Source organism: Camelina sativa, chromosome 9, assembly GCF_030686135.1.
Source record: "Camelina sativa cultivar CO46 ecotype springtype chromosome 9, ASM3068613v1".
NCBI lineage: Eukaryota > Viridiplantae > Streptophyta > Magnoliopsida > Brassicales > Brassicaceae > Camelina > Camelina sativa.
In genome coordinates this window covers 35,378,634-35,406,561 of record NC_141888.1, presented here as the reverse complement: position 1 = coordinate 35,406,561, position 27,928 = coordinate 35,378,634, and the positions used below count along the sequence as shown (strand labels likewise).

At 34.9% G+C, this 27,928-nt stretch overlaps 5 protein-coding genes and 1 long non-coding RNA gene across 10 annotated transcripts; 4 read left to right on the top strand and 2 right to left on the bottom strand.

Annotated features, from left to right (window-relative positions):
* Positions 1 to 6,216: 6,216 nt before the first annotated feature.
* Positions 6,217 to 7,098, bottom strand: LOC109126226 (uncharacterized). The gene is made up of 2 exons (XR_002033271.2): positions 6,735 to 7,098; positions 6,217 to 6,612 (listed from the first exon to the last, which is right to left on the bottom strand). It is a non-coding gene; the product is annotated as an uncharacterized LOC109126226 (long non-coding RNA).
* LOC104712985 (alpha-dioxygenase 2) lies at positions 6,407 to 9,755 on the top strand. Its single transcript, XM_010430001.3, has 9 exons — positions 6,407 to 6,559; positions 6,669 to 6,929; positions 7,435 to 7,584; positions 7,686 to 7,816; positions 7,907 to 8,120; positions 8,215 to 8,588; positions 8,670 to 8,872; positions 8,983 to 9,226; positions 9,322 to 9,755. The coding sequence occupies exons 1-9, from the start codon at positions 6,467 to 6,469 to the stop codon at positions 9,545 to 9,547; spliced, it is 1,896 nt and encodes a 631-aa protein (XP_010428303.1). The 5' UTR covers positions 6,407 to 6,466; the 3' UTR covers positions 9,548 to 9,755.
* A 61-nt stretch (positions 9,756 to 9,816) lies between these two features.
* Positions 9,817 to 13,787, bottom strand: LOC104712984 (mitogen-activated protein kinase 15). Its single transcript, XM_010430000.3, has 11 exons — positions 13,269 to 13,787; positions 12,772 to 13,180; positions 12,538 to 12,665; positions 12,353 to 12,412; positions 11,766 to 11,915; positions 11,418 to 11,573; positions 11,131 to 11,268; positions 10,975 to 11,048; positions 10,583 to 10,684; positions 10,244 to 10,469; positions 9,817 to 10,145 (listed from the first exon to the last, which is right to left on the bottom strand). The coding sequence occupies exons 1-11, from the start codon at positions 13,524 to 13,526 to the stop codon at positions 10,071 to 10,073; spliced, it is 1,776 nt and encodes a 591-aa protein (XP_010428302.2). The 5' UTR covers positions 13,527 to 13,787; the 3' UTR covers positions 9,817 to 10,070.
* Positions 13,788 to 14,201: 414 nt separating this feature from the next.
* On the top strand, positions 14,202 to 16,035 carry LOC104712981 (nucleolin 2-like). 2 transcript variants are annotated; one of them, XM_010429999.3, is made up of 7 exons: positions 14,362 to 14,463; positions 14,587 to 14,643; positions 14,775 to 14,851; positions 14,960 to 14,977; positions 15,069 to 15,170; positions 15,294 to 15,484; positions 15,572 to 16,035. In XM_010429999.3, exons 4-7 carry the CDS (start codon positions 14,960 to 14,962, stop codon positions 15,678 to 15,680), a joined length of 420 nt encoding a protein of 139 aa, XP_010428301.2. In that variant the 5' UTR covers positions 14,362 to 14,463; positions 14,587 to 14,643; positions 14,775 to 14,851; the 3' UTR covers positions 15,681 to 16,035. The 2 variants fall into 2 exon arrangements, with proteins under 2 accessions (XP_087323182.1, XP_010428301.2); XM_087467056.1 differs by having other exon boundaries at positions 14,202 to 14,463; positions 14,775 to 14,977.
* Positions 16,036 to 20,841: 4,806 nt separating this feature from the next.
* On the top strand, positions 20,842 to 26,504 carry LOC104712980 (putative serine/threonine-protein kinase SIS8). 4 transcript variants are annotated; one of them, XM_087467052.1, is made up of 14 exons: positions 20,842 to 21,183; positions 21,385 to 22,051; positions 22,174 to 22,614; positions 22,736 to 22,839; positions 23,064 to 24,226; positions 24,308 to 24,348; positions 24,475 to 24,543; positions 24,636 to 24,736; positions 25,016 to 25,094; positions 25,180 to 25,278; positions 25,357 to 25,425; positions 25,532 to 25,581; positions 25,680 to 25,856; positions 26,051 to 26,504. In XM_087467052.1, the coding sequence occupies exons 2-14, from the start codon at positions 21,563 to 21,565 to the stop codon at positions 26,187 to 26,189; spliced, it is 3,021 nt and encodes a 1,006-aa protein (XP_087323178.1). In that variant the 5' UTR covers positions 20,842 to 21,183; positions 21,385 to 21,562; the 3' UTR covers positions 26,190 to 26,504. The 4 variants fall into 4 exon arrangements, 3 of the variants coding, with proteins under 3 accessions (XP_087323178.1, XP_087323179.1, XP_010428300.2); XM_087467053.1 differs by having other exon boundaries at positions 21,174 to 21,269; XR_015566842.1 differs by lacking the exon at positions 25,016 to 25,094 and having other exon boundaries at positions 21,174 to 21,269.
* LOC104712979 (peptidyl-prolyl cis-trans isomerase FKBP17-3, chloroplastic) lies at positions 26,395 to 27,928 on the top strand. The gene is made up of 3 exons (XM_010429995.3): positions 26,395 to 26,951; positions 27,044 to 27,088; positions 27,502 to 27,928. Exons 1-3 carry the CDS (start codon positions 26,653 to 26,655, stop codon positions 27,866 to 27,868), a joined length of 711 nt encoding a protein of 236 aa, XP_010428297.1. The 5' UTR covers positions 26,395 to 26,652; the 3' UTR covers positions 27,869 to 27,928.

Sequence of the window (27,928 nt, the reverse complement as noted above, 5' to 3'; positions counted from 1 at the left end):
CATGTCTACAATAGTTTATTTCGATAAAGATCTTTAATTATCCGCTATTATTCAAGTATATATATGGTGATTGTTTTCTTGCTGAACCAGTATTTGATATGGTTGAATAGCTCCTAAGAATCTAGTGTTTTTGCTAATGCCTGGGTAAATGAGAAGATCCTTGCTTATCTGATAACTTCCGAAATTTTGCATTCTTCGTTTTCATGACGCGGTGACTTTCTTTTTTTGATTATATTTTTGTTCTCCCATCACAGTCCATAATTATAGCGAAATAAACACCTTCCGTAAAAAAAAAAGATTATGATCGGATCGGATTTGTAGAATTATCAATTTTTTAATTTGTTTATAGAATTAATTTGTCTTTACACAATAGAGATTCCGATATTTAACTGTAAAGAAAATAAAGTTAATGTTGTGATTTTATTTGTATATAGGAAGATACAAAAATAACATATGTTACAGTCTTACCGTAAATAGAAGTGTAAAGATTGCTTATTCAAGTGGAGATCGATTTGTGCCATACAGACATCGATAAACAGCCCTTGACCGAGTTTGAAGAAATGCTAGTTTATCTGTGTCCATATGGCTCAAATCAATTTCCATCTGGATCAGTACATCTTTAAAGTCCACGTTTAACTGAGCTATCAATGTCAATGAGGATTCTTGTGACCATGTTTTCTCCGATCACCATTTCTACAACAAGCGGGTTGTTGTTTAGACTTGCATGGCGTGCATCTTCTTCAGTGAATACAATTTGTTCGCTGGATCTAATGGTCGGGGTGCTACTTGAGACCCAGTTGTGCTTTACCTCATCCTAGCAGCAGTAAGCTCAGATTTGACCGAACAAAATCACGACACGTAGACAAACCACCCATGATCATGTTGATTCTTTTTCGAGTAACTAGCGTGTCTTTGTGTTGTACCACGTTGTGAGCTCGTTTCGGGGGGCTGGCAAATGATCGACTGTTGGCGCTCTGGTGTTCAGTGGCGCCTCCTCTGTTTTCTGTCTTTCATATTGTTGGTCGTCTCTAGAGCCAAATGAGTTGTCTTTGTGCACAATAACCTTTCGCCATTAACGTTTGGCATCGAGGTCGCCGTTCTGGAATTTATTGAGCAGTAAGAGTTGAAGCGTCCGACACTTTTCGGTGGAATGACTGTCAAATTTGTGAAATTCACAGTTCTCGCGCTTGCTTTTGTAGTTAGGACCATTGGAATCAAGATAACACTTATTCCATGGTTTATTCCGTTGTTGCTCTTGTCTACCGATAGCCAACATTGTTGTTTTCTTTCCTTTCTCTCCCTTGGTGTAGTCCTTATTATAATGTTGGCGGGACTCGTAATACTCGTCTACAACCTTGTCTTGTGAACTTAAAACTCGTTCGGACACCTTATCAACTCTGGTTGATGCTGGTTCCTCCTCTTTTTGTCCTCTTCGACCTCGATGTATTAATTGGCGCGAAACAAAATGTCGTTTAGAGTCGTGGGAGGTATGCAAAGCTCTCGTTTGGGCGCAAAACAGAATGTCATTCTACAATAAGAGTATCTTGTAGAATGGTTTCAAACTCTATCTATATCAACATTTTATTATATAGATATTCGTAACAGAAAACGACGTAGATTTGTAATCAGTTCGTACATATGATTTTAAGTGCACGAACCAGTGAAGATTTACATATATACATATTTCATGGTTCAAGAGTTTTTTTTTTTTTTAACACGAATTTCTTGGTTCAAGAGTTATTTTCATCTTTTATATTAGAACTGGCCTAGTGGAAATAAATAATGAATATTCTTCCTTCTTACAGACAGAAAAGGTTTGTTGCGGATATGGACCAAACTTCCTTCTATTATAGCAACACACACTAAAGTCAAATCTAGCCCAATATATGCGAATAATAAGGCCCACAAAATTTCACAATTTAGTCGAAGACTTTGTGCTTGGTCAATTCGCTCTATTAGGAAGCCGGGATGGTGAGCTTCGTATTTTGGATCTCCTAACTGGTATCTCCAGTCGTAGATTGGATTCGTTGGACACACTAGAGACGTGCTACTACATATGCATCAAATTAAATTATGCTGTAAATGGAAACTTTGGTGATAAAGAAGGGATAAACTTACATGTGAAATCAGGTAAACACTTCCTAAAATTCCGTGAAGAAAGGAAGGGTAGGTGGGCTAATTGAATTGTAGAGTTACACTTTCCAAATTGTGAGACGAACACTCGGACGTAAAGGCTTATGACATATACTGTTGTCACGTTTCTACGTGAGAAGTGCCAGTTGCGTTTAAGTTTCCGATAACCAACTTCAATTTTATATACTCAAAATGACAAAATCTGTAAAATTTGCAAGTTCTTTAAAAATAGATTTTTTTTCCTTTGTTTATGTTTTCAAAATTTTACAAATTTTGTATCTAGAAAAACATAATGTTGTAAAAAAACCATCGACGTGAGTCTATCTCTGTGTATGCTGGAAACTGAAGAATGAAAATACAATGCAGAAATTTGTAACATTGGTGTGATATTTTTCCATGACTCTCTCATGCTTACGGCGGTGGATTTAAACACAAGACTTGGTCTAAAAACTATAAAGAATCGAAAAAGTTGAAAAAGAAAGTGGATATATCATGACATCGAATCCATACGAAGTGATTTCGCTTTTCAACCACCCCATCTACTCCTACTAGTGTTAGACAGCTTTTGGAAACAAACGACGACGATACCGATAGGTTTCTAACAAATCGTGCTGAAGAGTACACATATATGTTTCCGAAGTTCTTTTTGTGTTAATGGAAAAAGTGATATTTTAACAGATTTAACAGCCAAAGAAGTTTTACTGGTCTAGTTTTCCAAGGAAAATAAAATATAATAAATAAATAAATGTCAAAAATACATTAAATGAAAACAGTTTACTTTTATTTTTAGTATATGGAAGCTATTTTGTAAACTACGTTCCATAAATGATTGAGAAAGGAATATGCATGTTAGTATTATATTGGTGTCTTGTCACCATCGTCCACAAAATCTTACTATTGCAAGACTAAACAAACAAACAAATCTTAGAATTAGGGGAGTGCGTTTAGTATTCGGATCTAACCACCTTTATAAATATGGAATCAGCCAACAATAATATGATATATAGTGGCATGTATTTTTGCCCAAAAAAACAGAGAGTGGCATGTATTGGATCTTCTTATTACTCTCTTTAATCTCCAGCTTCACGCATAAGAACGGATAACTGCCAAATTAGCTAGAGCTTATCTCTACACACATTTATTAGTTCACGAACCGTTCTATCTCTCTCTCTCACACACATACTTTGATTTTTCTTCCATCTAAAGTCAACTCATATGACACACAACTATCACACATCCATACATTTGTCGTGTCTTAATAATCATTTCAACTCGCTTTCGAGTTTGGAGTCCAAATTATCAAAAGAAAATATCAAACTCATATGACACACAACTATCAAACTAAATGTCTCGATTTAGTTTAGTTTCTATATAGCTAAAATTTGAACAATTCGAAATAGATTGTATTGGAGGGTTCGATAACATTATAAATTCGTTGCTTTAAATTGTCTATTCCTATTTTCTATTCCTGCATAATTAACTCTGAAAGTGGTTGATCGATGGTTAATTTAATTCCCAAAAAGTTCTTGTATGGATCGGACACTCATTGATATAGAAAGATCTATCCATGTGTGGCAAGTTTCTCTACATACCTAGATAAATAATTAAGTGCCAAGAAGAGCCACGTAGTAATAAGTAGTTGTACTTGTATCATCGTAGTATGTTACGCTTTTATTGCGTATCAGAATATTTTGGTGCACACTGATTCTATTACTGTTACACTACACATATCATAAATGTATTCTTCTTTCGATCGTCCAGGTCAAACTATATAAATACAGTATATATTTCTTGTCCCATTCCTTACAATTTGATACGTATACGGACAGACCAGAAACTAACTGCAAGATATATGACAGAAAAAATGAGGACCAGTTATATAACTATATCTATTTTCAGTCGGGAAAAACATATCTACATGTAGACAAACTGAAGATCGAACTCATAAATTTTAACTGTGATTTTCAAAAAGAAATAAGTGGATATATTTCTATAAATTGAACTCGTACCACCAAAGAATTACACAACTCTTTCTTTTTTTTTTTTTTTTTTTTTTTTGCAACTCTTTCTTTCCGTCTGTAACAACTACTACTGTATTCATAAAATGGTTACGTAGAAAAACAGAAATGCTTATAAAGAGTATATTTATAACGATGCAGGTGGTCGTTACCCGACCGACTTAAATTCATTTCTCGAATATTGTGGAACATTGCATGCAAATATTTCTCCCTCCTATAAAGAAAGCGAGAAAAGCAGTTTTTTTTTTAGGGAAAACAGTTGACATTTATCTTGTTTCTCATTTCTCAAATACATAAAACAAAAAATTCAATTTCGAAACATATACTCCCTCTTTTTTACAAAGAGTGTCATTCTAACATATTTCACACAAATTAAGAAAACTTTAAATTATACTCCCTCTGTTTCATAAAGAGTGTCATTTTGACCAACTACACACAAATTAAGAAAAATTTGAATTATACATATATACCCCTATTTAATGAGCAATTTCTCATTTAAATCTAATAGAAAAAGCTTTGGGTTAAGGGTAAATTTAAAAATTTGATATTAAAAATCACATTGGAAATATAAAGTGACAATCTTTATGAAACAAAAAAAAATACTCCAGAATGACACTCTTTGTGAAACAGAGGGAGTACATATTTGCCTCTATTTAATTAGTGATTAATGGTTTAAATTCAATAGAAAAAAGCTTTGGGTTTAGGGATAAAAAAGATAATGTAGCATTAAAAAGCATATTGGAAATGTAGAATGACAATCTTTGTGTAACAAAATTTTTTCTCTAAAATGACACTCTTTGTGAAACAGAGGTAATATATACACAATATATAGATATATATGTTTGTGTATATAAATGTTATTACTAAGTAAAGTTTTTTTGTATTTAAAGTAATAACTACAGTAAATTAGCTTTTATACTTTTGATCCTAATAATCTAGTAACCTCTTAGTTATTCAAAAAAATAAATAATGCATTGAAATTTGAATTGTTAATAAAATGGAACAAAAATAAAAGGCTAAAAATCTTATAATTTGGAACCAAGGGAGTGATAAGAAAAATCTAGTAACTTTAGCTAGTTAGAACTAAAATAGATACAAGTTGAGGTTATGAAAATAAGTCAAACTAGGAGAGATATACATAAATGCAAGAAGGTTCATCAAGTAGATAACGAAATCTTTAGAATTATTATTAAAGAAATTTTCAGAAAATATTACCTAAAACTTGTCTAAAATGTTTCAGTTACATTTTATATATGTATATATACACACACATCTTACCATACTCTAGATGACTTAAATATTTATGAAACAATACATTTACTAGATTTATAATAAAGTATATTTCTAAACTTTTATTTTTTTATTTTTTTATAGTTAATAATGTTATTTATGAGTATTCTTTATTTGGTTTTTGTAATTCTTTATTTTTCTAAATCATTTATAAATTTATTGTTATTTGATTATTTTTTCCGCATGCAATATGTATGCATATTTGAAATTTTGAACTCGGATATTGCCACAATGACGACACTACCTACTATCTAGTACAATCACTATACTACTTGTGCGCTAAATTGATCAAACTTCTTAATTGCATGATTACATGTTTTTTTTTGTAAAAGAGAAATGTATTGGAATGGTTAAAAAAAAAAAAGAGAACTGTATTGGAAATATATGATCCATATTGATATTAAATATTAATAGCGTTAGATCATAGTCAATGCATGCATTATTGAGATCATATCCACCCGGCCAAGTAGGATTTTAGAAAGAAAAAAACTATACTATCCTTCAATTGATATTTCTACACTATCTTAATTTCAGTCTAATCTAATAATTAATGCAAGATAAGAAAAAGGTTGATCAAACAGGAAAGAAATATAATTCCAGTTGACAAAAAAAATACAGGGAAAGAAATATCCATAATACATAGTCAATTATTTGCAGATATTATTCTCTTTTTATATAAGTCATTCCAATAATGTGGAATTTATTTAGGAATAATATCTTAATGAAATGTGTCACTCCCTAGTCAATATACCATTATCAACGATGACTCGTTGACTTTTTTAATAAAATGATATTTTCTTTTATTAATGAATTTTGATTTTACATACATGATACATACTATATACTACATATGTAAATGTGAGTATGCGTGTGGGTTTATATAAATACATGAGAGTAATCGTGTGAATACAACCATTACAATTGTGTGACTATCATTTAAAGCATAAAGCAAATACATGATCCAAAGACGGATAGGGAGATAGAAAAGAAAAAAATAGAAAAACACAATCAAGGCAAAAAAAAAAATGGGTTTCTCTCCATCTTCTTCATGGTTTCTTCATCCTCAGCTTCACCATGTTGTTTCCAAGATGTCTTTCTTTGATGCCTTTTTATTCTATGTACGTACATCTCTCTCTGTCTCTCCAAGTATACAAACTATGTTTTCTTCTCTCTGAACAAATCATATTGGTTGGTAAAACTTTATTACTATGATATATATATATATAGATTGTGCACTTAGTGGACAAGTTAGGATTGTGGCATAGATTTCCAGTTTTGTTGGGAGTGGCTTACTTGGGGTTACGAAGACATCTACATCAACGTTACAATCTGGTACATGTCGGTGAGATCAACGGTCAGGGTTACGACACCGATGAGTTCTGTTATCGTACGGCTGATGGCAAGTGTAATCATCCCTCCGACGACTCCATCGGCAGTCAAGGCAGCTTTATCGGCCGGAATATGCCTATCTCTACTTCTCAGTACGACGTAAGTTTTTTTTAGGTCTCCTTGTAATCACTTTAGTTTTGATCAAATTTTAAAAATACATGGAACTGATAAAATAGCAAAAAAATGAGGAAGAAAATAGTAGTATGAATGAAACACTAGCTAGAACCAAAAAATTTGTGACGTGTTTCTTTTTTAATCTCTCTATCTTAGCACTCGTGATGTATTTTGTATTCTTTTGTATCGATAATTGTTTTTGTCTGCTTTTGTTTTGATTTTAAGTGTTTATTTTTTGGGTCAATATTCGTGTTTACATAAAATCTAGAAAAACAACAAAAAAGTCTTGGAGATTTTAGTAGTGGGTCATGGGCACATGGCACCTCATGAGAGCCACCCTAATTGTTCTTTTTTGTTTTTTTTTCAAGGTTAGCAATTCATCTACGACATTGTGTTATGAACTTATGGATATCATTAGTATGAGTAAATTATAGAACGGCTGCATACATTTTTTTTAGGATCATTACTAATATATAGTGTATCATGACAGATTTTGGATCCACATCCAAGTGTGGTGGCGACAAAGTTGTTAGCGAGAAAGAAATTCATAGACAATGGGGACCAATTTAACGTGATAGCTTGTTCTTGGATCCAGTTCATGATCCATGATTGGGTTGATCACTTGGAAGACACGGACCAGGTTTTAGTTGTTTTTTTGTTGATTTTAACCCCTTTAACCTAAAAATTTTACATTTATTTCCCCATGAGTATATCTACTAATTAGGTTCTTAAATCAACCAGATTGAGCTTGAAGCTCCAGAAGAAGTAGCTAATGGATGTCCATTAAAGTCATTCAAATTCCTCAAAACGAAGAAAGTGCCCACCGGTGATCACCACAAATCTGGCGCTGTTAACACTAGAACCCCTTGGTGGTACGTATTTCAATCATATTCACTTACTTCACTTGCTTAATTGTTGTTTATATATCATCCGAGTTTTTATAAATAATATTTTGGGGATAGGGATGGGAGTGTAGTATATGGAAATGACGAGGCCGGAATGAGAAGAGTTAGGGTTTTCAAGGACGGAAAGCTAAAGATCTCGGGGGATGGCTTGTTGGAGCGGGACGAAAGAGGTGTTCCCATCTCCGGTGACATAAGAAACAGCTGGTCAGGGTTCTCTTTGTTGCAAGCTCTCTTTGTCAAAGAACACAACTCCGTCTGTGAAATGCTCAAAGTAAGTCACTAAATTTGATCACTTAATCATGTTAGTCTCTTGTTTGTGTTGCAAGCAACCTCTCTGTTTTTGCTAAGTTATAACCTTATTTCAGGAACGGTATCCAGAGTTTGATGATGAGAAACTTTACCGGACTGCTAGACTGGTGACTGCAGCGGTTATCGCCAAAGTTCATACAATCGATTGGACAATAGAACTTTTGAAGACAGACACACTCACTGCCGGAATGAGGATCAACTGGTATGGATTTTTAGGGAAGAAAGTGAAAGACATGGTTGGAGCAAGATTTGGTCCTATACTTAGTGGATTAGTTGGTCTGAAGAAACCGAAAGATCATGGAGTTCCTTATTCACTTACCGAAGAGTTCGTTAGCGTTTACAGGATGCACTGTCTTCTGCCAGACACACTTATCCTCCGAGATATGAAATCTGAGAATGTAGACAAATTAAACCCTGCAATAGAACGGGAGTAAGATATAGACTGTTTGGTACTCATTTTAGGCCTATCCAAGCACAGCTTTTCTTGAACTTGATCTATTTTTTCTAACAGGATACCGATGACAGAACTGATCGGGAAAGAGGGAGGAAAAACCGGTTCGAGAATCGGATTTGAGCAGTTACTTGTTTCAATGGGACACCAATCTTGTGGTGCGTTGACATTGTGGAATTACCCTAATTGGATGAGGAACCTTGTGGCTCAAGACATCGACGGAGAAGATAGACCTCACCTTATAGATATGGCTGCCTTGGAGAGTAAGTCCAAATCAATGCTTCTTCTTGTTCTTCTTCTTCTACTACTAAACCACCAATTCTCTAACCTATTGAAAAATCCACTGATTTGATTTGTTTTTTTTTTCTCTCAGTTTATAGAGATAGGGAGAGAGGAGTCCCTAGATACAACGAATTCAGAAAGAATCTGTTGATGAGTCCGATCAGTAAATGGGAAGAGTTGACAGATGATGAAGAAGCTATCGAGGTTTTAAGAGAAGTTTACGGAGACGATATAGAGAAGCTTGACTTAAACGTGGGATTGCACGCAGAGAAGAAGATAAAAGGATTCGCCATAAGCGAAACTGCTTTCTTCATCTTCCTTCTCGTCGCTTCCAGGTTCTAAAAATTTTAAAATCAATCACTACATTTATTTAAAAACAGAGGCTTTTCTTGCGAAACAAGAAACTTACTTGCCTTAAAACATTGATTAGGAGGCTTGAAGCAGATCGTTTTTTCACGACAAATTTCAACGAGAAGACGTATACTAAAGAAGGATTAGAGTGGGTGAATACTACAGAGACTTTAAAAGATGTAATAGACCGACACTTCCCGAGCTTAACCAACGAATGGATGCGATGTTCGAGCGCCTTCTCTGTCTGGAGCTCGGATCCTAACCCAACCACTTGGGTTCCTTTGTACTTCCGATCCGCTCCATAAGCCATATAGGTCATAGCCGTCGGAAATCACGTTGCACATGTGTTATTAGTGTCACGTGGTTCCTTGGTATATTTTTGGGGGCACTGGTATTGTGTACAATCGTACATATCAGTAGAAGAGGTTTATTAGTATTTGGTTAAATAAACGATTACCCCACTTTCTCCTTGTAGAAAACGTTTAACAGATTTTTCTGAACTTTCTTATTTCACTTCCACTCCCAAAATTTACAAATTTTCTAAATCAATTAAAAAAGCTTAAGTGAATACGAATTAAGAAGTAACATAACGTTTTAACCAGCAAAAGTATACAAGTCTTTTATACATGATTCGGAAATTAGTTTGAATTTCGAGCTATGATACACAAAATTACATTGGCAATTAAGTGTTATATCACAGTCCCCCTCGAAGTATTACATACAACAACCAAACCTAAACCTCTGAGTGAGTGAGAAACCAAACTTTTGCTTCTACAACTCTGTAAATAGGGGAACACCATAAATTAAACAAGAAAAATAAGAGAAACACTAAGAATTGTGAAGAGATGCAACTTTCACAGCCATCTCAGCAACAGTCTCATCTTGTTCCTCTGCTATGGGACCCTGCAAAATAACACAATAACACTTATAATTCCTCGCACAAGATCAGTAAATTAGAAAAACATTCAGGCGTCTAAGAAATGGGGTTTCTCTTCGTTTACCTCAGTTTTGGTTTTAGATTGAACACCTATGCATTTAGAACCACTGATGCTAGAGCTTTTCATCAGGTTGCGCGCACTATACCCTCCTCCTCCATTGTCTGTACCTTCAGGTTGTTGTGAAGCTTTGGGACTGTCTAAGGTTGAAGCTACAGCAGCTGCTGTTCTTCTCTCGATATCGTTACTGCTTTCTTCGACTGTTTCATTCTTGGATGTAGGAACTCGCTCTCTGAAATGCAATTCAAGAACATCAATAATGCAGGCTAGCTCTTACTTTCGAAAATACCATCACTTGACTGATGCAGAGACAATAGTTTTAATGTAAATGGAAGAAATTCCGACCTTGGCAAGGAAGCATGCTGTCTCTGAAGTGCGTTACTTCTTCCTCCCAGACCTGGATTTTCTTCGAGATGAGCAAACTGCCTCCTAAATCGATCTACCCCACTGCATCGGCATGGTTATTTTTTCTCAGCCAAGTTTCTTAAAACTAGAACAAGTAGTAACTTGTGAACTAGACTATTTCATTCCACCAAAATCAACATTTTAACCTAAAAACCTAATACGCAAGCATTTCACAGCAATTAACAAACGATGCTCTAAGATGGGTCATCACTACGACTCCTGATTAAGCACAGATCACCCAAAATTCTAGAAAGCCATTGCAGCAAATTCAACATATTGGGTAGTTCCCTTTCATATTAGCTTGAGAATGTATATTTGATCAATTAGCCAACCTGGGGTACATGAAGCTGAGCTGATTGCCACCACGAAGGTATTCCTCCAGCATCTGAGGATGATATTCTAATATCTATGTTTTTTTAAAGTAATCCATTAGTATCACGAACAGAGGAGAAGCAAAAACCAAAGAAGAGATGTAGAAGGGTCATCACCTCTCGGTAAATTAACTCTCTGATATCATCTGTCGTCAATTTCTTTCTCTCAAACTCAAATTCAAGCTTTGAAATCGGCTGTGTCGATGGTTCCCGCTCTGAACTTGACAGACCACTGAAGTATGGATCAGCTAATGCCTGTAAATACAGAGATATTAAGGATTTCAAAACAGTAAACAGAGAACTGTAGTTTGTTATTTGAATTTTCATCATCCTCCAGGTTCTGCGTCGACGTGTCCTGTAGTACTGCCTCATGTACAAATGCATATAAAGATTCTGGTTCTTACTTCTTCAGCAGACGGACGATCTTTTGGATCAAAGGCAATCAGGCGTTCCAAAAGGCGGAGGGCCGAAGGATCTGCTTTAGGGAATTTTTTAGAGAATGGGACTGGTTGTTTTTTCCTCATGTTGCCAAGATATCTCCTCGCCTTATCATTTCTGATCTGTAAATTTAAAGATAGCATATTCATTTATAATGCAACTCAATATTACTTTCACTGATGAAAAATTGCTTGATCAAATAATTTTTCAACTACTGGATAGTCTTTTTCTTCTTCCGCAGAAAAGGAGAGCTATATAGCTCAAGCTTTTATAACCTGAAGGACAAAACGACCATCTCAAATATTATAATTGACCTTTGATATCGCCTCTGGAGATGGAGTGCCAAGAAAATCGGTCATTATATCCAATTGGTGAACCACGTTTTTTCCAGGGAACAACGGCTTCCCTAAAAGCATTTCGGCGAATATGCAACCAACACTCCAAATATCAATTGCAGGGGTATACTGGATATAGCAAAAGTACAGTTAGCATGAGATAATTAATTAAGTCTGAAGCAGAGGCCATAATACAAAAGTGGACGCAATAGGAATACATCATATTCTAAGAGATAACGGATGAGAACTTCGCATGGAAATATACATTGCACGAAAAACAGCGCTCTATACAAGAAAGCACATGCTAAAAAAGGTCTTTGCAAAGAACTCCTGACATAGTAATATTGTAGACATAATATTCAGCATTGGTATTGAAGCAAGTTCTGGATAAATCACAATGTTAGACTGAAACACAGAGCAGAGATCAAAATGAAGGTGATTGATGAACAAGAACTAAAATAACCCCCAAGGAAAAGAAAACAAAAATTGAGCCAAAACAAACACAGTAACACATCTTCCTAAATCAAGAAGATATAATGCCATTCTGCAGAGAATGATAAGCTTACTTTGGAGAAAAAGGATCCACAGAGTTCAGGGGCACGATACCACCGAGTAGCAACATAATCCTATTAAAATAAAAGTTAGTCAGAGTGAGTACACTAAGCACTAAAAGAGAATGGTGCTCTAATGCAACTTAAGCCTAAGGAACAGACTGCTTTTTTCACAGTGTTGGTGATAAACGATGACTCACAGTCCAAAAAATAGCGGTAGGGGCATCATTAAAGGAAACACGAGCTAGACCAAAGTCACAAATCTTCAATTTGCAATCAGCATTAGCAAGAATATTCTTAGGTTTCAAATCCCGATGAAACACATTCGCTGCAAAAAACAGAGAAAACGTAAGCTGTGTTCAATAACACCTTTATCATAATAACACACAAGCGAAAAAGGAAAAAAAATCATCAGAGAAACTAACTAAACTAACCAGCATGAACATACTTCAAACCACGAAGAAGCTGATACAAGAAAAACTGATGATGATCAGGAGTTAAATCATCATTAGCCTTAATAACCTGATGAAGATCAGATTCCATCAACTCAAAGACAACATAAACATCACGAAACTCTCTACGAGAAGGAGGAAGCATGATATGTTTAATCTCCACAACATCAGGATGAAGAAGCAAACGTAACAACTTAATCTCCCTAAGAATCCTAGTCGCATCAGAGATATGATCAAACACATCGTTGATCTTCTTAATAGCAACTCTTTCTCCAGTGTGAGTATCAATAGCAGAACCAACAACTCCGTAGCTTCCTTTGCCTACAACTTCTTGAATCTGATACCTATTTGCTTCTCCATACTCGGTGAAGAATTCAGAATTAGGTATTATCTGAAAAATTAAAACCAGATTTATTCATCCATCATCAATCAAATCAGATTCAAACAATCAAAAAATCACAAGCCTAAATCTAATATACCTTTTTCTCCATAGGTAAGTGATTTCGTTTGGGAACTTTAATCTGTTTTAGCTTAGAAGGATCGAAATCTTCAATAAAAGTAAGTTTCGTAAAGTCTCCGTCGTTGTTAGGGTCGTCGGGAATAGAAGAAACGGTGGGAGGATTATTGTGAATCTGATCGTGGTGATTATTGGATGAGGAGGTAGAAGAAGAAGAAGGACGGCGTTGAAAAAAAAGCCAACGACGAACACCGTCGACGAGATTGCCACCACCACCCATCGAGATGCTAAATTAGTAATAAATAAAATCACAGATCTTTGTTTTGGGAGAGGGGGTTTCAGATTTTACTCTCGACCAAGCGTTTCTTCGTTATTGATTCCACATTATTCGCTGATTTTTTTTATTTTTATTTTTAATCTCTCTCTCCCGAAGAGTTGAAAACATGTTCTTCTTCCTCTCTCTGTACTGTTTTTTTTTTTTTTTTTAATTTATTTTTGTTCCAAGTTGAAATCTTTGCAAGAGAGAGAGAGAGACGCGCGCAGGAGAAAGAACCAAATTGGTTTGATTTTTTGGTTTAAATGATCGGTTATCCTAAACCGGTGTACTGATCGTGACACTTCACTGCCTTTTTGGGCGTTCGCGTGCTATTTAATGGGCCTTAGCCTTTTTTAAAAAAATCCGAACAACAGCGAAATATTCAAAAACTTATTGTTCGAGCATTAGTTATCCTTTTATGGAGATGTATGCAAAAGTCCCAAAGTAGTGATTGACTAGTCAGGAAGCTTTAAGATCACATCAACCCACGATTAGGTGAGTGAGACTATCTAAGGTCAACGGATGAAGTGGGCTGGTTATATATTTGAAGCTAAATCAATTAATGGGTTAAGAGCAGAATTTAGCTCTCTAGAACAGCTAAATTCCCCCAGCCTACTTTTTTTTTTTTTTCTTATGTTTGTTGGGCATTAGACAAAGTAATGAGAGAGCTAAATTAAGGAAGCTTCTAGAACAGAACAACAACTTGAGAGACAAAATATTAACATTTTTGTACAAGTAAATTAGCTAATTAATTATTTTTTGTCGCATGTATATTTTAAAAAAAAATTAATATTACCTAGGGTTTGTTTGACTCTCCTCTTTTTATAGCAAACGTAGCAGTCGCTGTGCTCTTTTACCATGGAAGTAAAAGAGGCTCAAGAAATACTCGACATCCACCGATGTATAATATATCTTCTTTCTTTCTTATGGATTTATTCTTTGTTCTTCTTCTTTACTGTACTCTGTTTATGGTTTGTTCACAATTCGAGTACTGGACTTTGTCGTTGTTTCGGATTTTTTTTAGGTTGAACCAGTTCTTCATCATCATGTGCATAAAAAGTCACGAATCCTTTGCAAAAAGGTATGAAATAGCTAGGCACGTATATATTGATCTGTCAATTTCTTCTTCTTTTTTTTTTTTTTCTAATTTGATTGTGAACTGACGATATCTAAATCTTGTCTTTTTGTTATGTTGATTTTAACGATACGTAGCTAATAAGAGAGAGTTGAATAATTTGGAAATCAAAGAAAAACGGAAGAAGACGAAACACAACGAGAGATCTGAGGAGGTCTCCTATTCTGATACTATCTTATAAAAGCTGTAATTTTAGTTTTCTTCATCCCTACAAACTTAGACGTTTTACAATTGAATGTTTTTTTCTTTTTCTTGGGAGAAGATGGAGAAATATGAGAAGGTCAGATTCTACTACATTAGTTATTTTTTCCCCTCACTTTTTCTCAACTTTTACTTGAGAACTATACAACTTATGTTTTTGTGTCGTTCAGGAAATAGAAAAATTGAGGAAATCTTTGAAAGAGATGACTGAAACAGTTCAAGTACTACGGCTGATTATTCAAACAAGTGCCAAACGACCTAAACCATTCAGAGTATATGTTTTTTTTTTTCTTTTCTTTTTATAAATCATGATCATCATATGTTCTTTCTTTTTTTTTACATACTGTAGTTGAGTTGGTTACAAAGAAGTCTTATTTATATATTTTCGATGTCAGAACCGTGATGTGTGCAATTTCGGAGATAAAGATCATGAGGGAAACAATAATCGGACCCTTTTTTGTCAAGGATTTGATATTTCCGTTCCTAGGCATGAAATCAAGAGAGCGTTGTGGAAACATTTCAGTTCATGTGGAAAGGTCAAAAGGGTTCATGTTCCCATAGAGTGTGCTACCGGTGTTGCCTTGGGGTTTGTGACTTGTCCCCTCCACTCTCAACTTACATGCAAACGCAAACAAAAAAAAAATTGACTTTATTTTTTCTTTTCTTTTTACAGATTTGCTCTCATTGATATGGCAAAACATTCTACTAGGGGATTAAAACTCGACGGAAGTGTCTTGGGAGGACGGATCCTCTGTGTTAGAAATCCTTGTGTCACAAGATAATGATAATTTAGTAATGGTAGACATAGCTTAATAATATGTAGTTTAGTTATCAAATTATTGACCAAATTGGTTTTTGATTTATGGTTTAAATGCTCGGTTATCCTAAACCGGCCTACTGATTGTGACACCCACTTTTTTGACGTTCGCATGCTATTTAATGGGCCTTAGCCTTTTTGATCCGGAGTTCCGGACGATAGCGAAAGATGCAAAACGTTGATATATCTTTTTTAATTGTGCACGCCTTTTTAAAACTTTTTTCCTATACAGTTACTGAGTTAAGTACATTTTTTAGTCTACAGTTACACACATATACTACAGATTAAACTCAATAAAAAAAAAAAAAGCAATATCGATTTCATTATCTTTCTTTTTTTTTTTTCTTAAACGGTATTATAGACTTATAGTTATCCCCTTCTATAGTTGAGGAGGTATATTGATTTCTCTTATGCAAGGCTTAAATGAGTACAATAGTCGGACTTCGTATGAAATATATGCAACTTAATCTAGAAAATGATAAAGCTTCTTATATATAATTAGATATATGAAGAAATCGGATCATAATTTTGATTTTTTCGACGTATCAATTTTTGATAAATTGATTTTGAAAGAAAAACCATTCCTGGATATGGATATGTGTATTGACGTCCTAAAATTCCTAAACTACCAATTGAAATATATACTCCCTCCGTTTTAATTTAATTGTCGTTCTAGGACTAAATTTTTGTTTCATAATAGTTGTCGTTTAGATTTTCAATGCACATGTTTGGTGAATATTCCAATTTTATCCCTATTGTTTTAATGTTTTGACCAATGAAAAAATTCTAAAATATATTAATAAAGGATAAAACAGAAAATTTAATAATTTTCTTAATCTGTGTGTAAAAAGCTTAAACGACAATAAAAAAAACAGAGAGAGTATAGTACAAATTAACTGATTATAATAACCATTAGCTAGACTTTTCATCAATGGTTTAACGTTTTCTTAACAAAAGTAACAAAAAAAAAAGAAGAAAAAAGTGATAGGTGGGGAAGTGGTCCCCAACACCAAAAAAAATGTGTGGCTGGCACCCAATTGGAATGCACCAAATTCTTTTATTAACTCCCAAAAAAATACTAAAATAAAGAGATTGTTTCTTTTCTGATTGGATAACCATGACGTAGCCATGCGTCACCAAGATACCCTTCGCGCGTTGCAAACGAATGTTTCTATTTTACGGGTTTTTATTTTATGTTTTGTAACCTTTTAATCTCTTTGCCTTTTGGCCTATTAAACTCTCTCTTCTTCACACCCACGCAAGGTTTTATTATTATTATCACGTAAACGTATTTTTAATTTTTTACATTCATATATAGCGTTAGTTAGTCACACATTCACACCTCTTACTTTTTGTTTTGAAGGTTTTAATGTTAAAATTTATACTCAAAAAAACGAGTCAAAGTTCTAGTCTTCTATAACCTTTAAGGAAGACTTAAATAGCGTTACTTTTTTTTATTTTCCCTTTCAAATAGTGTTACGCCAAAATACTCGAATATTCATCTTAAAAAAGCTTTTGGCTATTTGGCTTTTTTACATAATAATGAATCAATAGGAGGGTTGAGTGGTGACGTGTTTATTCTAAAAAAACAGATCTTTTAGCAAAGGCCAAATCTCAAGCCGCTCAAAAAATTGAATTGTTGGCCAACTACTATTCAGCATTTAACATTCTCCAATCGTTTTCCTCCATTTTCTATATTCAGATACATCTCCTTTACTAAATTATTTAAAGTGTCATTGTCATTGTTGCAAAAAAAGTAGATAACTTATTTAAGTGTTCATACGACATTTGAAGGGGGGGATGTATATGAAAATTAATGTACATATTAGTGTTTACTTTTTTTTTTTTTACAGCATTCCTCTCATTGAAGTAAACAAAATTCAAAATTAAATATTCTTATATATATTTTGAAAAATTACATTAAAATCATTTTTTCAGCAAATAACCATATATATACAATGTTGTAAAACAATTGCAGACTTCCCATGAGAAGTTACCCTATAGTGTGTGTAACGTCTAGAACAAAGTGACCATAAATCATAAATGTAACGTTTTCTGAACCTCACAATCGTGTGGACACTATAGAGTCAATGTAAAATATTAAATATAAAGTGGATGTAGGTCGACCATTGGCTTTGAGGCTCACAGCTCACTCCGTCCAAGGGGGATACAATGATTGACATAAATCATACATGCATACGTGTGGTCTTCCATCTTTTGACATAATATATCTCTAGTTGCATCCACTATATAAAATGAATTAATCTTTCTAATTAGATAGTAGATGATAGTAAGTTGAATGATCAAAGAGATAATGGTGTCTCACGCAGAGCAATTACTGTATTTTAGAAAATTAAACGAAAAGAGAGTTTCCTCAAAAAAAAAAAAGGAATATATAATCGGTTATGTTACCGTTGTCTCCTACAAAAATTAAGACCGTTAAATTAAACCAAGAAAACATCAGACATAGGTCGGCTTCCTTGACTAATACTGGTATATAACTAATTACTTACGTTTAAACAAACTAATACTAAAAATACATAAATAGTTAAACTGCATATTGTTATTACGTGGTTCACCGGACACTGCATTACACAATTAGAATATTCACGTGCATAATAGAGTTATCTTTTTAAGAGAATATTCAGTTAAATTCTCATTTGTCTTCCATAGAATTGACAACTTACCAATAAGCCATTTCTTGTCATTCTCAATATAGAAAGTTATTGGTCTTAATTTCTGTGACATTAATGGTTATCCTTTATGCCCAAAAGAGATACACTAAGGGGGGTTATTGGATCCTTGATTTTAATGGATTTAGAAATCCTTATAAGATTTGGAAATTCACATGGAATCCATGGATTTTTAAATCAAATAATATGGATTTAAAAATCAAATAATGTGGATTTGAAAGTCAAAGAAAGTGGATTTGAAAATCCTAGAGAATAGAATTCAAAATTTATAAAAGGAAAATAGAATTTATAAAAATAATCTCTCACGTATCACTCTCAAGTGAATCAGTCAACATGTTTGATGTTATTGTCTCTCTCCACTAATTGGCATATTTTCTTTGTTGTTCTTGGGTTGTAAGAACAAAGAGAGGTCAAGAAGAAAAGAAATAATGTATGGGAAGGTATTAAAAAAGTTCCTAATTTGAAAAAAAAAATATTCGTTACGACGCAGTTAGTGATTTACCAGTTAGGAATGAAAGAAGTCTTTGTTAGCATGTTGACTGATTAGCATTATGGTTGGATTAAGCGTAACGTGATGGTGCTAATTATTATTACTGACTATCACTGGCCGAAGAACACCTTTTCTGCTTTCTCATTAAAGAATTTCTTTCTCTCAGTATTGTTATGTCTGGTCTTATAGGTTAAATTCTTCATGATCTTTTTGTCGTTGGTTTGCTATTACAATAATGCAGAAATATTACGTTTAATATTACGATAATATTATGTTTAATATTACATTTCATGATCTGTATGCTTTTACGTTTCATTATCGTTGGTTTAATATTACGTCAATTGTATATAGGCATACAATGTCCTTATGTTCAATTATTAACAATTGTCTGCATTTGGTTTTGCAGAGCTGTTGCATCTGCTTGACTAGATATGGAGATGAAGAAGATGTAAGAGAGCTGCCATGCGCACATGTCTTCCATGTAGACTGTGTAGATAAATGGCTTAAAATCAATATTATGATAATGCAGAGAGGAAAAATATGTTTGCTATTATGATAATTCTGTATGGTTTGCTATTATACGTAAGGGGTGATTTTTTTTTTCCAAATCCACCCAAATAACTAGGTGGAGACCAAAGATTTCCAATTCCTATATTTACAAGTAAAACATCTTTTCAAATCCATCCAAATCCAATATGAAATCAAATCCATACTCAAATCTTTAATAATGAATAAGGGGTCATTTTAATTAGGATTTAGAATTCATAAATCCAATAACACAGAATTTAAAAAAATATTTTAAAATGAATGATTGAATAACACATGATTTAACTTGGATTTCTAAATCCATTAAAATCAAGGATCCAATAACCCCCCCTAAGATCCAAACAGTAATACTATTTATATATATTTTTTTTCCAATGAAAAATACAGTAAAAAAGGGACCAAAAGCCTTGTGATATATTGTTTGGAAAAAATTGGACAAATATTCTCTATTAGACTAGTGCTTCATTACAAAGCTTTAATTTAGTCCAATAACATCTCCAAAAATGTTGTAGATGAATCATATGAACTGAAGTTGATAAAAAACGTATTACCAAAAAAACTTTCTATTTTTATAACTGATTCAAATAAAACTTTTATTTTTGAAATCGGTAGCTCAATTGGTATTTTTTCACATTTTATGAAGAAGAATTTTAGAAATTTTGTATTCGAACACTAGTAATAGCGAAGAGACTATCTTAATCTTATTTAGTATTCAGAGTACGAGATTTTGGGATTCGACCCAAAAACAAAATTCATATTAACAAAAACAAATCTCCCAATTTTCTCAAATGATATACCTTTATAAAATATAAAAATTTGAGTATTAATGAAAAACAAATGGGGAAATATCATTAAAATACTGAAGTTTACATTATCTTTGATTTAAAGCATGAACTCTTCATATGGTGAAAAAACCTTATTTTTTGTTGACTTCTAAATAATTCACAAACTCTTATTGACTTGGTCTTATGAGATATAATGTTAAGTAGCCAAACGGAAAAATCATACGGGCTTAATAAACCGTTAACGATATTTTATTAATAATAAAATGATGCTATTTAATCAGACCTAAAACCCCAAATTAAAACTTGATTTCCATTTTCCCCAAATAAAAAACTCTAGATTGAAGGTTTTAGGTTTGATAAACGATGTTGTTTTGTTACTAATGGATTCTTGTTAACGGCTAATTAATCCTATGTGATTTTTCTTTTTGGTCACTAAACTTTGTGCCTTGTAAGGAAATCAACAAAAGTTCATGAATTATTTAGAAGTCAACAATGGGTATTTTTTTTTTTACCAGGTGAAAAGTTCATGAATTAAATCAACCAAAATGTAAATTTTAGGATTTTAATGATATTTTCCCAAAAATAAATAGGCGTAGATTCTTTGCTTTTTACAAGAAGGAAAAGATAACCGTTTAAAACGCCTCAATCGACGTCAATTTTAACTATGTTCCGATAAAATCTTTTTTGGTCTTCATCTTTTTCGTCTTCTTCTTCTTTTGCAAGTTCACGCACTAAGCTGAGTGAAAAAGATACGCCTTTTTTTTTCCCATTTTTTGCATGTCACAGTAATTCACAAACCCAGAAAACAAAATAATACAAAGAAAAAAAACAAAACTTTTAATTTTCTTCTAGAGAAAGAGCCACTCTCACCACTTCTTTCTTTGTCAATCTTTTTTAGACAGAGAAAAAAAGTGGCGTAAGAGAGAGAAATAGAGAAAAAACAAGTTGGTGAAGGTAAGAATTTGCGGTTCATATCAATACAGAGAAATTGTCAGTTATATATGCTTTTTTTTTTTTTAAGCTGCTTTAGAACTGAGTGGGTGTGTGTGCTTTTAACCATTTTCATGCTTTGTCAAAATAAAAAAAATAAAGAGTGTTTTTTTTTTTTTTTGGCTTCACTAGCTCTCATCAAGTTCATGTTGTTTTGAAATCCAGGTAAAGGGTCCTCTGTTCCGGTGAAAGTTTCAAACTTTCGACGGTGTTGATTGAAATAATCTGATGAGTCGTTGATTCCGGGGAGGAATTAGGGTTTATGAGAGAGTAAAGGAAGAAACTTTTGGATTTTGGGAGATGGAGATGGAGATATTTTAAGGTTGATCATTTGCTTAAGAGTATGAAGATGAACATGAAGAGCTTTCTTAAGAAACTTCATATCACACAGTCAGATGAAGCTCAAGGATCAATTAACAAGTCTAGCGATGTGTCATCATCACCGAGGTCTCATCACAGCAATAGCCCTGAAGTCAAACCCTTTTCTGGTTTATCCAATTGGTTAAGCTCTGTTGGTCATAGAAAAAGCCCTAGTCCACCTAATTCTTTCAATGCCAAGAACAGAGCCGCCGCCAAAGCGGCTACTGATAAGAAGGCTGTGGAACATGGTGATGATGATGATCATGTTGTTGTTACTGCTGGGTCTGAACGTGTTCAGGATTTAGGTTCCAAGGATCCAGCTGTTGAAGAAGAGAATCAGATACAGTTGGCTTTAGAGTTAAGTGCCAGAGAGGATCCTGAGGCTGCTCAGATTGAAGCTATTAAGCAGTTCAGTTTAGGCTTTTCTGCTCCTGAGAACTCTCCAGCTGAACTCATTGCTTATCGATACTGGGTAAAACATTCTATTCAGTTGTGATTAATTAGCTTTTCATTGTTTTCTCTGCATTACATAAACTCTTTAATTACACTCAAGAACTCTCTAATTACTTGATTTGTTTTTGTTTGCATTTACAGAATTACAACTGTCTTGGCTATGATGACAAGATCTTGGATGGTTTTTATGACTTGTATGGAGTGTTCAATGCATCATCATCAGATAGAATACCTCCTTTACTCGATCTTCAAGGGACACCTGTTTCAGACGGTGAGACATGGGAAGCTGTTCTTGTGAACAGAAGTGGGGATTCTAATCTCTTGAGACTTGAACAGATGGCTCTTGATATTGCTGCAAAATCAAAATCAGTTTCTTCCTCTGGTTTTGTGAACAGTGAATTAGTTAGGAAACTGGCTATTTCGGTTGGAAATTACATGGGTGGACCAGTTGTGCATCCTGATAGCATGTTGAGATCTTGGAGGAGTTTTAGCTACAGTTTGAAAGCAACTCTTGGAAGCATGGTTTTGCCACTTGGTTCGCTAACTATTGGATTGGCTCGTCACCGTGCCTTGTTATTCAAAGTATGCACTTCGCCAGCTTATTGTGATTCATTTTCAATCGACTACGTGGGCTGACATACCCTTATTGACTTTTAAGTTTATATTATTTCTTATGTCTCGTTATTTGTATGAAATTTTGTAGGTTTTGTGTGATAGCGTTGGTGTTCCTTGTCGGATAGTCAAAGGACAGCAATATACCGGTTCTGAAGATGTGGCAATGAACTTTATTAAGGCTGATGATGGCAGGTAAATAATCACACTAATGTGTATCATCATTCTCCTTTCAGTCATGTATAGGTTTATGTACTCTGCTGTAGATAAAATTTTAAGTGTATGTGCTATATTTAATAGGCAAAATAGCATATGTACCTATGTCGATATGGAGTTTAGTATATTATCTGCATCTCCTAAAGCTAAACTGAGGCTTGAAAGAAATGTTGAGTTATATGCAATGCAATTGTGAATTTCAGGGAGTACATTGTTGATCTCATGGGAGATCCAGGCACGCTCATTCCAGCTGATGCAGCTGGACTGCAAGTAGACTATGATGAATCTGCCTATACTGCTATTCCTGGAGACAGTGGTTCTATTCAAGTAGCTTCTTCCAGCAATGGGGTTGAGAGCTCACTGGAAGAGAATGCAGAGCTTCGGGTTGGGGAACATCGTTCTAGTACCAAGAGTTCCAGGGAGAGAAATCAATCCCGAGGAGGAGGCGATCTCATTGTTCATCCAAATATATCTAAGGAAGATGTTAAAAATCAGAAGGATGTTAAAAAGGCTCCAGTTCTAAACCTCCCAAGCAGGCCTATTCATTCTTTTACCCATATGAGATCACCTTCTTGGACTGAAGGTGTTAGCTCCCCAGCTGCGCAGAGGATGAAAGTCAAAGATGTTTCACAATATATGATTGATGCTGCCAAAGAGAATCCACGGTTAGCTCAGAAGCTTCATGATGTATTACTTGAAAGCGGAGTTGTAGCTCCTCCCAATCTATTTTCTGAAGTCTATTCCCAGCGATTGGAGGCAACCGTTGAAAGAAAAATCCCGACTGAAGCCAAGAAAGAGAAAGGAAAAGATTTAGAGACAGCTCAGCAAGGAAGACACCAAAACGATTTTGGTCCAGTGCGGTTTTTGCCACCATTACCAAGAGTGCAACCTAAAGCAAATACACATGATCAACGTGATAATGACAAAGTTGTAAGTCAGTCTGATTCTCCGCATTCTGAAGCTTCTTCGACAGAATATGCCAGGACCGTTCCTGCTGCTGTAGCTGCAGCGGCTGTTGTTGCATCTTCAATGGTTGCTGCTGCTGCTGCCAAGTCTGCAAACTCAGACTCATCCACCATAGAAATTCCTGCTGCAGCTGCTGCCACGGCCACTGCTGCTGCAGTTGTGGCAACAGCTGCAGCCGTGTCCAGACAACTTGAATTAGCCTCGAATAGCGATGGCGATGCTGGCTCTGGTGGACATGAGCCTCAAGGTAGTGGGGACTCTAATCTTGGGCCAAATTCAGGGGAGGAAAGAATATCTGACAGATCTGTTGGCAATGAAAGTTCCAAGTCTGACTGTGATGATGTATCTGACTGTGAGATTTTGTGGGAAGAAATTACTTTGGGAGAACGTATTGGACTTGGTACTGACTTATCATCTGTTATCTGCTTTGGTGTAACTACCTCTACCATAAAAATTAAATAGTTTACCTCTTTTGGTACAGGATCATATGGAGAAGTGTATCGCGGAGATTGGCACGGGACTGTGAGTATTATTACATTTGCTTTTCCAATATTTACTGTGAATTAGACTTCATGGAAATGGATGAAGAAAGAGTTTAGCAATTCCTTAGTTTGAGTTCCATATTGTTGAAACTGTTAAAATTGACAGGAAGTGGCTGTCAAGAAGTTCCTTGATCAAGATCTATCAGGAGAAGCATTGGAGGAATTCAGAAGTGAGGTACTAGCCTTTCTTCTAACCTTTTTTTTTTCCTAATTTTCCATGTTGATAGTTCTATATCACACCCATCTTATATATTCTTGTGATGCAAGGTCCGAATCATGAAAAAGCTTAGACATCCCAACATTGTTCTCTTCATGGGAGCTGTGACTCGTCCACCGAATCTCTCAATTGTTACAGAGTTTCTTCCTAGGTAATACTATGATCTTTGCTAGATTTCATTAGTTTAATACAATTCTCATGGCTACAACAACATTCCATCTCCTTATTCATGAAGCGCATGCCTCTGTTTTTCTCTTTTTGAAATAAACTAGTTTGTGACCTCTAAATGCCAAAATCTTATTTGCAATAATGAGTGTTGTTACAAGTATTTGCTTGAAGTTCTTAAATCTGGATAGTTTGAATAGGTTCGATTTGGTTGTGCTTAGTTTTTGAATTTTTACAGTAGAGTTTTCTTTCCGAACTTGTGCAGAGGTAGCTTGTATAGATTAATCCACCGGCCAAATAACCAATTAGACGAGAGGAGGCGTCTGAGAATGGCCCTTGATGCTGTATTACTCTTTTTCTATTCACAATATTTTCTTCCTTTTATCTCTATCACCTGTTGAGTAAACATATTACTTGTAAAAACTTCAGGCTCGTGGAATGAACTATTTGCACAGCTGTAGTCCGATGATTGTCCATCGCGATCTAAAGTCCCCAAACCTTCTAGTTGACAAAAACTGGGTGGTGAAGGTAAATATAGAATTTATGGTTTCTTACCTACTGGATGATGTTAGTTTGCATAACAAATAATGGAGTTTCATATATCAGGTGTGTGATTTCGGGTTGTCAAGAATGAAACACAGTACATACCTCTCTTCAAAGTCAACAGCAGGCACGGTAAGCAGCTAGAAGGAAGTTACCGTCTTCCCTGTCTAAATCATTTCTCGTTACAGTTATTGTGATTGCGAGTTCGTTAATCTAGTTATGTGTTGGTCTTATACAGGCTGAATGGATGGCTCCTGAAGTGCTTAGAAACGAACCTGCTAATGAGAAGTATGCTCTTTAATCTTTTACTAATGAATATTCATTCTTTCTGTTCCCTTTTTTAAGACACTGGTCTAATGTCAGGATAAAACAATACGTGAAAACAGGTGCGATGTTTACAGCTACGGAGTGATTCTATGGGAACTCTTTACATTACAGCAACCGTGGGGAAAAATGAACGCAATGCAAGTTGTTGGGGCAGTTGGTTTTCAGCATCGACGTCTTGACATCCCAGACTTTGTGGATCCAGCAATTGCAGATATCATCAGAAAATGCTGGCAGACGTGAGTATAAGAAATATATAAAGATTTAAGTTTCAGCCAAATGTGAAGTAGTAGTAGTGCTTACACTTCATAAAATCAGAGTCTTGATTTGTTTTACGGCTTATAGTTCATCAAACTTGACAATGGGGTTCCTAAGCTGTCTTGTTCTCATGATTTCACTGATACATCTAGTTATTTTTTTGTGTGTTTATCAGGGATCCAAAGTTGAGGCCAAGTTTTGCAGAGATAATGGCTTCCCTAAAGCGGCTACAGAGACCTGTAACAGGTTCCAACATCCCAAGACCAGTCCCAACTTCTTCTTCAGTAGCAACTGAACATGAACAAAAAGATTGAAAACATAAGAAAGAAGAAAAACATTTTTGTTTGAAGAAAATCTGAAGCTACAGATGTTCCTTGTCTTGTTTTTGGCTCAGCTTCAGTGGTGTCTGAACACATCTTTGTGATTAGAGAAATCAAAAGAAAATTCATAGAAGATGAAGATTGATGAAGGTGAGAAGGGTTTATACTCGTGTGTTGTCTTTGCTTGCCAGTGATGTTCATGTCCTCTGTTTTGTTTTTACAAATTTGAACTGTACAAAGAGAGAGAGAGAGAAAAAGAGAAAAGTTAAAAAAAAAAAAAAAAAAGACATTTATTTTTGCAACCATAAACTTCGTTGACAAAGTTTATTTACATGAACTCTCTGTCCTTATTCAAGTTTCTGACCATTCATCACACCAAATAAGATAAGGTTGCATCTTATACAATTGTATATATGAAATCAGAATATAATACAATTTCAAGAAATTTGTTGCGAAAATGGCGACTCTCTTCACTTCGACGGTTCCTTCTCACCACCGTTTTGTCTCGTCTTCTCAACACCCGAAACAGAACCTTCCATCGCAGTCGCTAAGCGTTGCTTTACAGGGGAATCTTGAACCAGCGGTGGCGGTCACATTGCAAGAGCAGAAGATGACGGATTGGATGGCTTCTCCAGTGACGCGACGGTTTGGAATCGGTGCTGGATTAACCTGGTCTGGGTTTCTAGCTTTTGATGTTGTCTCTGAGCAGATGAAGAAATCACCACTCGATGTGTTCCAGGAAGAAGATACCACAAGGTTACTCATCTATAAGTCGAAGATTTGAGCTCATAGTTTATTTTGTTATCATCTTCACAAACTTGAAATGTTTTTATGTGATTTCTTGGCAGAGGTTTAGAAAAGCAACAAGAGTTCATCTTACCAAACGGCATAAGGTACATTCCCCATTACATGTGTTGATTTATGTTTCCATCAAATAGAAAAGTTTTGTGTTCTTCCAGTGTTAAGTATTCTAGCATTGTAGCATTCTCTATAGCTTTGACTTGTCCTTACTTTGATGTCATTTTGGGAAATCCTTCTACTGTTTGAGGTGGTTCTGCTATATCTACCCTTGCTGAGCCTAAAACTTCTTTGTATACCTTAGCATTCATCACAAACTCAATCTCTTGAAAAGTTCAATTTGGTTCTCATTTTGATAATGGGACTTTTGTCTTGCTTTGATCTCATATTTGGGTAAACCCTTGTAACATGTGGAATGCAATGGTTCTGAATTTATCCTGAGCCTGAAACTTACTTCTATTCATGACAAACTCAAGCTCTTTGTCTTTTTGGAAATGTAACCGTGCAGGTACTATGATCTACAAGCTGGAAGTGGAGCTACTCCAAGCTCAGGATACTTGGTAGTGTTTGATGTAAAGGGAAAAGTACATGGAACCGAACAAGTGTTTGTCGACACATTCGGAAGCAAAGACAAGAAGAAGTCACTAGCTATGGTAATGGACTCAAGACCATATAGCAAAGGACTATGCGAAGGCATAGAGTATGTTCTAAGGTCAATGAAAGCTGGAGGTAAACGTAGAGTGATCATCCCACCATCCTTAGGATTCGGAAACAAAAACGTCGAATTCGGACCCGGTTTGCAGATTCCTCCATCTGCAACACTTGACTATACCATCGAAGTTGATACAGTTTATTGTTTCCAAACTATTGTATGAGATGAGTTCATGAGAGGTTATGAAGCCAAATAATGTATAAAGTTTGACACTTTCTTCGTA

What these genes read in the sequence shown, in the direction of transcription:
- LOC104712985 (XM_010430001.3), top strand. Translation starts at nt 6,467, where the DNA reads ATGGGTTTCTCTCCATCTTCTTCATGGTTTCTTCATCCTCAGCTTCAC. An exon ending in ACTTGGAAGACACGGACCAG is followed by an intron (nt 7,585 to 7,685) that starts GTTTTAGTTGTT and finishes TAAATCAACCAG; the next exon opens with ATTGAGCTTGAAGCTCCAGA. An exon ending in CCGTCTGTGAAATGCTCAAA is followed by an intron (nt 8,121 to 8,214) that starts GTAAGTCACTAA and finishes ACCTTATTTCAG; the next exon opens with GAACGGTATCCAGAGTTTGA.
- LOC104712984 (XM_010430000.3), bottom strand. Translation starts at nt 13,526, where the DNA reads ATGGGTGGTGGTGGCAATCTCGTCGACGGTGTTCGTCGTTGGCTTTTT. An exon ending in ACTTACCTATGGAGAAAAAG is followed by an intron (nt 13,181 to 13,268) that starts GTATATTAGATT and finishes TTAATTTTTCAG; the next exon opens with ATAATACCTAATTCTGAATT. An exon ending in TTTGAAGTATGTTCATGCTG is followed by an intron (nt 12,666 to 12,771) that starts GTTAGTTTAGTT and finishes TGTTTTTTGCAG; the next exon opens with CGAATGTGTTTCATCGGGAT.
- LOC104712981 (XM_087467056.1), top strand. Translation starts at nt 14,933, where the DNA reads ATGTTTTTTTCTTTTTCTTGGGAGAAGATGGAGAAATATGAGAAG. An exon ending in AACGACCTAAACCATTCAGA is followed by an intron (nt 15,171 to 15,293) that starts GTATATGTTTTT and finishes TTTCGATGTCAG; the next exon opens with AACCGTGATGTGTGCAATTT. An exon ending in GCTACCGGTGTTGCCTTGGG is followed by an intron (nt 15,485 to 15,571) that starts GTTTGTGACTTG and finishes TTCTTTTTACAG; the next exon opens with ATTTGCTCTCATTGATATGG.
- LOC104712980 (XM_087467052.1), top strand. Translation starts at nt 21,563, where the DNA reads ATGAAGATGAACATGAAGAGCTTTCTTAAGAAACTTCATATCACACAG. An exon ending in ACCGTGCCTTGTTATTCAAA is followed by an intron (nt 22,615 to 22,735) that starts GTATGCACTTCG and finishes GAAATTTTGTAG; the next exon opens with GTTTTGTGTGATAGCGTTGG. An exon ending in AACGAACCTGCTAATGAGAA is followed by an intron (nt 25,582 to 25,679) that starts GTATGCTCTTTA and finishes ACGTGAAAACAG; the next exon opens with GTGCGATGTTTACAGCTACG.
- LOC104712979 (XM_010429995.3), top strand. Translation starts at nt 26,653, where the DNA reads ATGGCGACTCTCTTCACTTCGACGGTTCCTTCTCACCACCGTTTTGTC. An exon ending in CAGGAAGAAGATACCACAAG is followed by an intron (nt 26,952 to 27,043) that starts GTTACTCATCTA and finishes ATTTCTTGGCAG; the next exon opens with AGGTTTAGAAAAGCAACAAG. An exon ending in ATCTTACCAAACGGCATAAG is followed by an intron (nt 27,089 to 27,501) that starts GTACATTCCCCA and finishes GTAACCGTGCAG; the next exon opens with GTACTATGATCTACAAGCTG.